Raw genomic sequence first — 13,000 nt, forward strand, 5'->3', positions numbered from 1 at the left:
ATTTAATACATCATTATAAACTCTACTGGGCTTCCCAGATGGTGCTAGGGATAAAAAACCTGCCTACCAATGCAGGAGATGTAAGACACATGGATTCAGTCCCTGGGTGAGAAAGATCCCCTAGAGGAGGGCAGGGCAACCCACTCCAGTATTCTTCCCTGGAGAATCCCATGGACAGAAGAGCCTGGTGGGTTACATTACATAGGGCCACAAAGAATCAGATGTGACTAAAGCAACTTAGCACTCATGCATGCATAAACTCTATTGCCATTTTTAAGTAAGAAAATATTTTTGAAGATATTTGTATTTTCTTAGTGTCACTTTTTTCTGTTTTTCTGAACAAGGGGCCTCAGATTTTCATTTTGCATGGAGTCCCACAAATTCTATAGTCATCCCTGTCTGGGAATCTTGAGTACCCAAGTCAGACTTGTGATGAGGGAGCTATAAGCCAGAATGCAGTTAGGCTGATTGAGAAATAATTTTTTTCTTTACCTGTGAGGGAGTTCATCCACCTCCTTCAGGTTCCATAAGTCACTGAGTTTCTCTCTTTCTTATTTTTTTAATAAGAAATATATGTTATAGATAAAAAATTAAATATATGTGTCTGGAAATAAGTTCCCTGCTTACCTATGGCTCATCCATGTGGTGATCTTGATACTCAGTGAGTGAAGTCCCATTTTATTCCATTTTACTTCAGACTTAGGTTCACCTTGATCTGACATTAATCTCATAAGTGAAAACCCAGATCTGATCTGGTCCCAAGGACCCTGCCTCTGCTTCTGAAGAGACCCCCGTATTGCTTTGTGACAACCGCAATCCCCCGAGACCGCATGGGGATGTGAAAATGGTCTTCAGGTTCCATGATGCAGGCAATTTCTCCCCACTCTCATGTCACTTTACATTGCACATAACCGGTCCTCAATAAATATTTGCTTTATTAAATAGTATAAAAGAAGAGCTTTTGGGAATTCTTTAATCCAACTTCATTTTACAAAACAGAAACTCACCCAAGATGACAGTAGAAAACAATTAGATACTAACTGATTTGGGGGGAGAAAGAAATTGGATTTTTCTCACTTCTTCTTTAGCATCTTTTCCCCTGTTTTCTTCCTGTAGGGCCTTATATCTGAGCAAAGAGAAACTAATGTAAGGCCAGCCATTTAGGTCACTGTAGGTTTGGATGTGGGAATCTATTTGACCACCTGAATAAAGAATCCCAATTTATATGAATATTTGACACTTAGGGCAGGAAAGGAGCCTCAGGTTGAGCCTTTGTTGTTACCAGCAGACCAGTCCATCCTTCACAGGCTTCTGTAGTAATAAAGCTGAAAGTAAATATGCCATCTCAACACTCAGATATATTTTAAGAATGTTCCTAGAAAGAGAAGCTATATTCATTATTTCAGGGGGATTTCTTGAAGGCAAGATATAACTCTAGAGCATCACTAATACATTGTTATAAAAATGATTATTGGATCTGAAGACTATGGGAGAATATTGTCATCGTTCTGTTTGACAGCCCAAGAAGATACTAGAAAGAGCCTTCTTAGATCAACATCTTTTTATGGTAAGTCAGGCAATGTTCAATGAAATATTTTGGGGGCAGTAAATTTTGCCCAGGGGATGGCTGTGCCTGTAATCAACTTTAATATGTGGAACACTGTGCTGAGCAGAGCATATTCAAACTATACTATTCTGTCCTGGATACCATAACTTGAAAGGGGAAACACTGACCTAAAGTCTCTCTGTCTCTTAGAAGAGGACAGATCTCCCTATAAATTATTAGGGAATTATATCCTATGGAGAATGGTAGAAAGAATAGAGGATGTCTGGTGGCTCAGATGGTAAGAATCTGCCTACAGTGCAGGAGACCCGGGTTTGAAACCTGGGTGGGGAAGATCCCCTGGAGAAGGGAACAGCTACCCACTCCAGTATTCTCATCTGGAGAATCCCATGGACAGAGGATTCTGGAGGGCTACAGTCCATGGGGGTTGCAAAGAGTCACACATGACTGAGCTACTTTCAGTTAGGAATGGAAACAGTTTACGTACGTAAAAACATACATTTTACATTTACATACAACTTTATGTGTTGATTTCTGATTCTTTATCTTCAGTTCAGTCGTGTCCGACTCTTTGTGACCCCATGAATCGCAGCATGCCAGGCCTCCCTGTCCATCACCAACTCCCGGAGTTTACTCAAACTCATGCCCATCGAGTCGGTGATGCCATTCAGCCATCTCATCCTCTGTCGTCCCCTTCTCCTCCTGCCCCCAATCCCTCCCAGCATTAGGGTCTTTTCCAATGAGTCAACTCTTCATGTGAGGTGGCCAAAGTATTGGAGTTTCAGCTTCAGCATCAGTCCTTCCAAAGAACACCCAGGGCTGATCTTCTTTAGGATGGACTGGTTGAATATCCTTGCAGTCCAAGGGACTCTCAAGAGTCTTCTCCAACACCACAGTTCAAAAACATCAATTCTTCAGCGCTCAGCTTTCCTCACAGTCCAACTCTCACATCCATACACGACCATTGGAAAAACCATAGCCTTGACCAGATGGAACATTGTTGGCAAAGTAATGCCTCTGCTTTTTAATATGCTCTCTAGGTTGGTCATAACTTTCCTTCCAAGGAGTGAGCGTCTTTTAATTTCATGGCTGCAATCACCATCTGCAGTGATTTTGGAGCCCCCCAAAATAAAGTCTGACAATGTTTCCACTGTCTCCCCATCTATTTCCCATGAAGTGATGGGACCAGATGCCATGATCTTAGCTTTCTGAATGTTGAGCTTTAAGCCAACTTTTTCACTCTCCTCTTTCACTTTCATCAAAAGGCTTTTTAGTTCCTCTTCACTTTCTGCCATAAGGGTGGTGTCATCTGCGTTTCTGAGATTATTGATATTTCTCCCGGCAATCTTGATTCCATTCTGTGCTTCTTCCAGCCCAGCATTTCTCATGATGTACTCTGCATATAAGTTAAATTCTTTATCTTAGCTGTCAATGTCCTTAAATCTTTAAGGGTGCAAATGTGAATGAGGGATTATATTTATTCTTCATATCTCCAGAAGACCAGTGAGTACAGATCACAAAAAAGGGCCTTCACTCTTCTATAAATGAGTTAATATTGCTTTCACTTTTCATGGTCAGTTATTTTTACCAAATCTATTTGGATCAGTTACCTATTTGTACTACTCCCATAGTAAACACAGGCAATATTTAGGGTTCCTTAGTTTTTTTTGTTTGTTTGTTTTCTTATAGAGGTAATTTGGAAATGCCAAGTTATTAAAGTAGATGACAAAGGACAGGGAGATAATTCTGGAAGTTTACAGAATTGAAGAACTTTATTAAGGTCTTGGGGAAAGAAAACTGTAGTGGAGTTTGGGAGAAAAATGAGAGAGTCTGGAAACTGAGCCAGCAATAACCAAGGCAGCAGAGATTCATGCCCTGAGAGTTGGTATATATTTTACAGGAAATTTCATTAAGATGTGAGTTAGTCATTGCATTTAGGCTAGGCCATGCCTTTTGATGGGCTTCTCTGGTAGCTCAGCTGGTAAAGAATCTGCCTGCAATGTGGGAGACCTGGGTTTGCATCCCTGGGTTGGGAAGATCCCCTGTGGAAGGGAATGGCTACCCACTCCAGTATTCTGGCCTGGAGAATTCTATGGACTGTATAGTCCATGGGGTTGCAAGAGTTGGACACGACTGAGCAACTTTCACTTTCATACCTTTTGATATCAGAGAGTAAAAATATCTGTAATATAAATTTACATATGGTTATTTTCTGAATCTGCAACCTGATGTTTTATGAGGATTTTTACTTTCTCTCAATACTTTGCAGAATATAATCCACATAAGCGATAGGAATAGATTTCTTAAAGAATGTCCAATTTCTCATTGTAAATCAACACTATCTACAGGTTGAACTGTTTCTTAACTCATAGAACTTCCTCCTACTCCTTTATCATTGAGATTTGGTCCTTTACCTCATCACGATCTTTGTTGAAGGAAGTTTCCACATTTTGACTGATGGTACTGTCAATTCTCTGGGAATAGCACGGTCATGGGCAAGACCAGCTTAGAGGAGCAGAGGTTGAGTTTGAAAGATCTTTGAAATATCAAATGATCTTCTCTGCTCTTTGATTTTCATGTTCCTTTCACAAAGATTTTTTTCTCCATTACAGACAAATAGAGATGTTAGATTTGGCTGAAAAGGAAGATTTTACCTTTTCTTTGTCTGAGAGAGTAAATCATGGTGCTTTTCTGATTTCAAACCTGAATAAATGGCAACAGCATTTACCTTCTTCCGACTTATTAACAGTGACTCAATCCTGTGCAGAGATTTAAATCTTAATCTCTACATTCTTACTGTGCATTAACTCTCTGATATACACCTATTTTGTTTAACCTCATGCTGTTTTGATGCATCCGAGTCTCTCATAAGCACAGGGTATGAGAAGAACATTTAACCAGAGAGTTCAGTAGCTAGAGATGTGACCACCAGATGGTGGTGCACCTCTGCTGATCAGAACATGAGGAGGGTTCCTTTGAGTGGATTCTGAATGGATAGGTAGGCTTGGGGCAGAAGCAGAGCCTTTTCCTTATTGGCTGGGTAGACAATGAAAGAAACCACTAGAGAAAAGAAGGGATCACTTCGTAACAGAAGCAGTTCTCTTGGCCAGAGACTGCAGGTCCACAATTGATCCTAAATGGGGAAAACAATGAAGACACCCATTGGAGCTTTAATCACACTCTTGTGGCTGCAGCTGGACTGTGAGTTGAGGGTTTAAGGGAAATAGAGTGTATTAGTAGATATTCTTTAGATGCCAAGACTGACTTTATTCAGGTTTCTTCTAGTTACTGTAGAAAAGGAAAAGTAAACTCTAGAGCTAAATAATTTGACAAGCCTTCTCCTTTCTCTGACTTCTACTTTCTCCATAGGTGTCAGCCTGGGAAACGAGGTGGAGCAGAGTCCTTCTACTCTGAGTGTCCAGGAGGGAAACAACTGTTTTATAACCTGTACTTATACAGATGTTGCCTCAAGCTACTTCCCTTGGTATAAGCAAGAACCTGGAAAAGGTCCCCAGCTCCTTATAGACATTCGTTCAAATATGGGTAAAAATGAAGGCCAGAGACTGACTGTTTTGTTGAATAAGACAGCCAAACATCTGTCCCTGCACATTACAACCACTGAAGCTGGAGACTCAGCTGTCTACTTCTGTGGAGCAAGTACACAGTGCTTCCTAAGCATCCACTACATGTACTCAAACCTGTAACTGGGGCAGTCCCCTTCTTTTGGCACAACTTTCAAGTTATAGCATTTGTCATAGTGTTTGTCTACAAGTGGAAACCAATGTATCAGACATGAAAAATGTAGAAGAAGAAGATTAGGTTTGATATGATGCAGAAAGTGTTAAAACACATTCTGTTGGGTGACTATTGCTTACTGAATTCTTGAAGGGAGTTAGGTTTTATTTTAAAATTCAGGCTTTTTTTTTTTCATTTATTTTTATTAGTTGTAGGATAATTACTTTACAATATTGTAGTGGTTTTTGCCATATATTGACATGAATCAGCCATGGATTTACATGTGTTCCCCATCCCGATCCCCCCTCCCGCCTCCCTCCCCATCCCATCCCTCTGGGTCTTCCCAGTGCACCAGCCCTGAGCACTTGTCTCATGCATCCAACCTGGACTGGTGATCTGTTTCACCCTTGATAGTATACTTGTTTCAAAGCTATTCTCTCTGAACATCCCACCCTTGCCTTCTCCCACAGAGTTCAAAAGTCTGTTCTGTATATCTGTGTCTCTTTTTCTGCTTTGCATATTGGGTTATCATTACCATCTTTTAAAATTCCATATATATACGTTAGTATAATGTATTGGTCTTTATCTTTCTGGCTTACTTCACTCTGTGTAATGGGCTCCAGTTTCATCCATCTCATTAGAACTGATTCAAATGAATTCTTTTTAATGGCTGAGTAATATTCCATTGTGTATATGTACCACAGCTTCCTTATCCATTGGTCTGCTGATGGGCATCTAGGTTGCTTCCATGTCCTGGCTATTATAAACAGTGCTGTGATGAACACTGGGGTGCATGTGTCTCTTTCAGATCTAGTTTCCTCGGTGTGTATGCCCGGGAGTGGGATTGCTGGGTCATATGGCAGTTCTATTTCCAGTTTTTAAGGAATCTCCACACTGTTTTCCATAGCAGCTGCACTAGTTTGCATTCCCACCAACAGTGTAAGAGGGTTCCCTTTTCTCCACACCCTCTCCAGCATTTATTGCTTGTAGACTTTTGGATAGCAGCCATCCTGACTGGCGTGTAATGGTACCTCATTGTGGTTTTGATTTGCATTTCTCTGATGAGTGATGTTGAGCATCTTTTCATGTGTTTGTTTGCCATCTGCATGTCTTTGGAGAAAAGTCAGTTTAGTTCTTTGGCTCATATTTTGATTGGGTCATTTATTTTTCTGGAATTGAGCTTCAGGAGTTGCTTGTATATTTTTGAGGTTAATCCTTTGGCTGTGGCTTCGTTTGCTATTATTTTCTCCCAATCTGAGAGCTATATTTCACCTTGCTTATCATTTCCTTTGTTGTGCAAAAGCTTTTAAGTTTCATTAGGTCCCATTTGTTTAGTTTTGCTTTTATTTCCAATATTCTGGGAAGTGGGTCATAGAGGATCCTGCTGTGATTTATGTCGGAGAGTGTTTTGCCTATGTTCTCCTCTAGGAATTTTATAGTTTCTGGTCTTACATTTAGATCTTTAATCCATTTTGAGTTTATTTTTCTTTTCTTTCCTTTAAAAAAAATTTTTTTTATTAGTTAGAGGCTAATTACTTCACAACATTTCAGTGGGTTTTGTCATACATTGATATGAATCAGCCATAGATTTACACGTATTCCCCATCTCGATCCCCCCTCCCACCCCCCTCTCCACCAGATTCCTCTGGGTCTTCCCAGTGCACCAGGCCTGAGCACTTGTCTCATGCATCCCACCTGGGCTGGTGATCTGTTTCACCATAGATAGTATACATGCTGTTCTTTTGAAACATCCCACCCTCACATTCTCCCACAGAGTCCAAAAGTCTGTTCTGTATTTCTGTGTCTCTTTTTCTGTTTTGCATATAGGGTTATCATTACCATCTTTCTAAATTCCACATATATGTGTTAGTATGCTGTAATGTTCTTTATCTTTCTGGCTTACTTCACTCTGTATAAGGGGCTCCAGTTTCATCCATCTCATTAGGACTGATTCAAATGAATTCTTTTTAACGGCTGAGTAATATTCCATGGTGTATATGTACCACAGCTTCCTTATCCATTCATCTGCTGATGGGCATCTAGGTTGCTTCCATGTCCTGGCTATTATAAACAGTGCTGCGATGAACATTGGGGTGCACGTGTCTCTTTCAGATCTGGTTTCCTCAGTGTGTATGCCCAGAAGTGGGATTGCTGGGTCATATGGCAGTTCTATTTCCAGTTTTTTAAGAAATCTCCACACTGTTTTCCATAGCGGCTGTACTAGTTTGCATTCCCACCAACAGAGTAAGAGGGTTCCCTTTTCTCCACACCCTCTCCAGCATTTATCGCTTGTAGACTTTTGGATAGCAGCCATCCTGACTGGCGTGTAATGGTACCTCATTGTGGTTTTGATTTGCATTTCTCTAATAATGAGTGATGTTGAGCATCTTTTCATGTGTTTGTTAGCCATCTGTATGTCTTCTTTGGAGAAATGTCTGTTTAGTTCTTTGGCCCATTTTTTGATTGGGTCATTTATTTTTCTGGAGTTGAGCTTCAGGAGTTGCTTGTATATTTTTGAGATTAATCCTTTGTCTGTTTCTTCATTTGCTATTATTTTCTCCCAATCTGAGGGCTGTCTTTTCACCTTACTTATAGTTTCCTTTGTAGTGCAAAAGCTTTTAAGTTTCATTAGGTCCCATTTGTTTAGTTTTGCTTTTATTTCCAATATTCTGGGAGGTGTGTCATAGAGGATCTTGCTGTGATTTATGTCGGAGAGTGTTTTGCCTATGTTCTCCTCTAGGAGTTTTATAGTTTCTGGTCTTACATTTAGATCTTTAATCCATTTTGAGTTTGTTTTTGTGTATGGTGTTAGAAAGTGTTCTAGTTTCATTCTTTTACAAGTGGTTGACCAGTTTTCCCAGCACCACTTGTTAAAGAGGTTGTCTTTTTTCCATTGTATATCCTTGCCTCCTTTGTCAAAGATAAGGTGTCCATAGGTTCGTGGATTTACCTCTGGGCTTTCTATTCTGTTCCATTGATCTATATTTCTGTCTTTGTGCCAGTATCATACTGTCTTGATGACTGTGGCTTTGTAGTAGAGTCTGAAGTCAGGCAGGTTGATTCCTCCAGCTCCATTCTTCTTTCTCAAGATTACTTTGGCTATTCGAGGTTTTTTGTATTTCCATACAAATTGTGAAATTCTTTGGTCTAGTTCTGTGAAAAATACCATTGGTAGCTTGATAGGGATTGCATTGAATCTATAGATTGCTTTGGGTAGAATAGCCATTTTGACAATATTGATTCTTCCAATCCATGAACACGGTATGTTTCTCCATCTGTTTGTGTCCTCTTTGATTTCTTTCATCAGTGTTTTATAGTTTTCTATGTATAGGTCTTTTGTTTCTTTAGGTAGATATACTCCTAAGTATTTTATTCTTTTTGTTGCAATGGTGAATGGTATTGTTTCCTTAATTTCTCTTTCTGTTTTTTCATTGTTAGTATATAGGAATGCAAGGGATTTCTCTGTGTTAATTTTATATCCTGCAACATTGCTGTATTCATCGATTAGCTGTAGTAATTTCCTGGTAGAGTCTTTACGGTTTTCTATGTAGAGGATCATGAAGAAGAAGGCAAACTTCCAAACTCATTCTATGAGGCCACCATCACCCTAATACCAAAATCAGAGAAGGATGCCACAAAAAAGAAAATTACAGGCCAATATTACTGATGAACATAGATGCAAAAATCCTTAACAAAATTCTAGCAAACAGAATCCAACAACATATTAAAAAGATCATACATCATGACCAAGTGGGCTTTATCCCAGAAATACAAGGATTCTTTAATATCCACAAATCAGTCAATGTAATACAGCACATTAACAAATTGAAAGATAAAAACCATATGATTATCTCAATAGATGCAGAGAAAGCCTTTGACAAAATTCAACATCCATTTATGATAAAAACTCTCCAGAAAGCAGGCATAGAAGGAACATACCTCAACATAATAAAAGCTATATATGACAAACCCACAGCAAACATTATCCTCAATGGTGAAAAATTGAAAGCATTTCCCTTAATGTCAGGAACAAGACAAGGGTGTCCAGTCTCACCACTACTTTTCAACTCGTTTTGGAAGTGTTGGCCACAGCAATCAGAGCAGAAAAAGAAATAAAAGGAATCCAGATAGGAAAAGAAGAAGTAAAACTCTCACTGTTTGCAGATGACATGATCCTCTACATAGAAATTTCAGGGTTTAAAAATGACTTTTTATTTGTTATCAGACTCCTCTTCTATAAATGAATGCTTGGGAACAATACTACATTCCTATTATGGGTGGGTTCTTAATGCATGTGTTTCAAAAGTTATGTATGTTATTTTTCACTTATTGTAAAAATTATATTCTAAGTGTAGAAAATGTGTCTAATACAAAAATGTAAAATTTATAATTCTGCATACAGATAATTTATTGCTAATATTTGATTTACTCTCTTTTTAAGTTCTAGTATGATTAGAATTCTGATTTTTTCCACTTAATATCATATCTTGAAGTGAGCATTTTCAGTTTCATTATCTTCATCTCTAACAACTTTTTAATGGCTTCATGAGAGATTTTTCTCAGTTATATTTAAAATTTTCTTTCTATAATTCTGGTAAAACTGGACTGTCCTTTCTATATATCCTGACTACTTTCTTTTTTTTTTTTTTTCCCCATTGTGTATTGTTTTTTTTTTTTCTTTTATTTTTTTTTATTAGTTGGAGGCTAATTACTTCACAATATTTCAGTGGGTTTTGTCATACATTGATATGAATCAGCCATAGAGTTACACGTATTCCCCATCCCGATCCCCCCTCCCACCCCCCTCTCCACCCGATTCCTCTGGGTCTTCCCAGTGCACCAGGCCCGAGCACTTGTCTTATGCATTCAACCTGGGCTGGTGATCTGTTTCACCATACATAGTATACATGCTGTTCTTTTGAAACATCCCACCCTCACATTCTCCCACAGAGTTCAAAAGTCTGTTCTGTATTTCTGTGTCTCTTTTTCTGTTTTGCATATAGGGTTATCGTTACCATCTTTCTAAATTCCACATATATGTGTTAGTATGCTGTAATGTTCTTTATCTTTCTGGCTTACTTCACTCTGTATAAGGGGCTCCAGTTTCATCCATCTCATTAGGACTGATTCAAATGAATTCTTTTTAACGGCTGAGTAATATTCCATGGTGTATATGTACCACAGCTTCCTTATCCATTCATCTGCTGATGGGCATCTAGGTTGCTTCCATGTCCTGGCTATTATAAACAGTGCTGCGATGAACATTGGGGTGCACGTGTCTCTTTCAGATCTGGTTTCCTCAGTGTGTATGCCCAGAAGTGGGATTGCTGGGTCATATGGCAGTTCTATTTCCAGTTTTTTAAGAAATCTCCACACTGTTTTCCATAGCGGCTGTACTAGTTTGCATTCCCACCAACAGAGTAAGAGGGTTCCCTTTTCTCCACACCCTCTCCAGCATTTATCGCTTGTAGACTTTTGGATAGCAGCCATCCTGACTGGCGTGTAATGGTACCTCATTGTGGTTTTGATTTGCATTTCTCTAATAATGAGTGATGTTGAGCATCTTTTCATGTGTTTGTTAGCCATCTGTATGTCTTCTTTGGAGAAATGTCTGTTTAGTTCTTTGGCCCATTTTTTGATTGGGTCATTTATTTTTCTGGAGTTGAGCTTCAGGAGTTGCTTGTATATTTTTGAGATTAATCCTTTGTCTGTTTCTTCATTTGCTATCATTTTCTCCCAATCTGAGGGCTGTCTTTTCACCTTACTTATAGTTTCCTTTGTAGTGCAAAAGCTTTTAAGTTTCATTAGGTCCCATTTGTTTAGTTTTGCTTTTATTTCCAATATTCTGGGAGGTGTGTCATAGAGGATCTTGCTGTGATTTTTGTCGGAGAGTGTTTTGCCTATGTTCTCCTCTAGGAGTTTTATAGTTTCTGGTCTTACATTTAGATCTTTAATCCATTTTGAGTTTGTTTTTGTGTATGGTGTTAGAAAGTGTTCTAGTTTCATTCTTTTACAAGTGGTTGACCAGTTTTCCCAGCACCACTTGTTAAAGAGGTTGTCTTTTTTCCATTGTATATCCTTGCCTCCTTTGTCAAAGATAAGGTGTCCATAGGTTCGTGGATTTATCTCTGGGCTTTTGATTCTGTTCCATTGATCTATATTTCTGTCTTTGTGCCAGTACCATACTGTCTTGATGACTGTGGCTTTGTAGTAGAGTCTGAAGTCAGGCAGGTTGATTCCTCCAGTTTCATTCTTCTTTCTCAAGATTACTTTGGCTATTCGAGGTTTTTTGTATTTCCATACAAATTGTGAAATTCTTTGGTCTAGTTCTGTGAAAAATACCATTGGTAGCTTGATAGGGATTGCATTGAATCTATAGATTGCTTTGGGTAGAATAGCCATTTTGACAATATTGATTCTTCCAATCCATGAACACGGTATGTTTCTCCATCTGTTTGTGTCCTCTTTGATTTCTTTCATCAGTGTTTTATAGTTTTCTATGTATAGGTCTTTTGTTTCTTTAGGTAGATATACTCCTAAGTATTTTATTCTTTTTGTTGCAATGGTGAATGGTATTGTTTCCTTAATTTCTCTTTCTGTTTTTTCATTGTTAGTATATAGGAATGCAAGGGATTTCTCTGTGTTAATTTTATATCCTGCAACTTTACTTTCTTGTTGAAATGTGACTTGAGTTTTCTTTAGAGCCCAGTGATGGAGCATATATATTTTTGTATGTTTGAGGGAAATCAAAATAGAAAGTGATTTATTCAAGAACATAATTTGAGGAATAGGCTCGCAAATCTATTCTTTTCAAAATGTTGTTAGTGTTCACGTTTACTCTCATATAAGTTAGAAGGAAGAGTTGTGTGTTTTAATCAAATTCCCTTGTGGTATAATTTTGTAATCACACCGTGACCTAAATTAACTCCACGCAAACCTTGATTTTATACTTTTATCTTTTCAGGAATTTTATATGAATAGGTGAAAGTTGCTCAGTTGTGTCCGACTCTCCAGGCCAGAATACTGGAGTGGGTAGACTTTCCCTTCTCCAGGGGATCTTCCCAACCCAGGGATGAACCCAGGTCTCCAGCATTGCAGGCAGATTCTTTACTAGCTGAGCCACAAGGGAAACCCAAGAATACTGGAGTGGCTAGCCTATCCCTTCTCCAGCGGATCTTCTCGACCCAGGAATCAAACCAAAGTCTCCTGCATTGCAAGAGGATTCTTTACCAACTGAGATTTGAGGGAAACCCCATATGAATAAAGTCATACAATAAATAACCTTTTGAGCAGTCTGCATCTTTGTCAAGTGGAACACATGGTACTAGGCATGTGTATGATCGCTTTCCCTGCCATCGCCTCACTATTTTTTAACCCAGATGTTTTGAACTTTTAAGTTATTTTATGTAAATAATTAATCATTTCAAGTGTTTGAATTCCTTTAGAAATTTTATTTGTATTTCTACAAAAGAAACATTATGGCAACTGATAATGAGCAGGTTCACTGGAGTGTTGGACCAACTCATGATCAAGTTAAGACATATTCTTCATGCAAAGCTAACTGTACCAACTCCATTATGAATTTTTCTAATATTTTTAAGGCAAATTTTATTGGCCAAATTTCACTTTAGCAGTACTAATTGGGGTATGTTTATTATTTGGTGTTTATAGGAGTTGACACTAAATAACATCTCCAACAAT

At 38.5% G+C, this 13,000-nt stretch overlaps 1 gene segment (V, D, J or C); it reads left to right on the forward strand.

The window, feature by feature from the left end:
• The first annotated feature begins 4,657 nt into the window (after window positions 1-4,657).
• On the forward strand, window positions 4,658-5,268 carry LOC133066912 (T cell receptor alpha variable 13-1-like). The segment is given in 2 exon segments: window positions 4,658-4,765; window positions 4,934-5,268. Coding segments are annotated over 2 exon segments (399 nt in total).
• The last annotated feature ends 7,732 nt before the right edge of the window (window positions 5,269-13,000 follow it).

The sequence above is a fragment of the Dama dama genome, chromosome 12 (genome assembly GCF_033118175.1).
Source record: "Dama dama isolate Ldn47 chromosome 12, ASM3311817v1, whole genome shotgun sequence".
Classification (NCBI taxonomy): domain Eukaryota; kingdom Metazoa; phylum Chordata; class Mammalia; order Artiodactyla; family Cervidae; genus Dama; species Dama dama.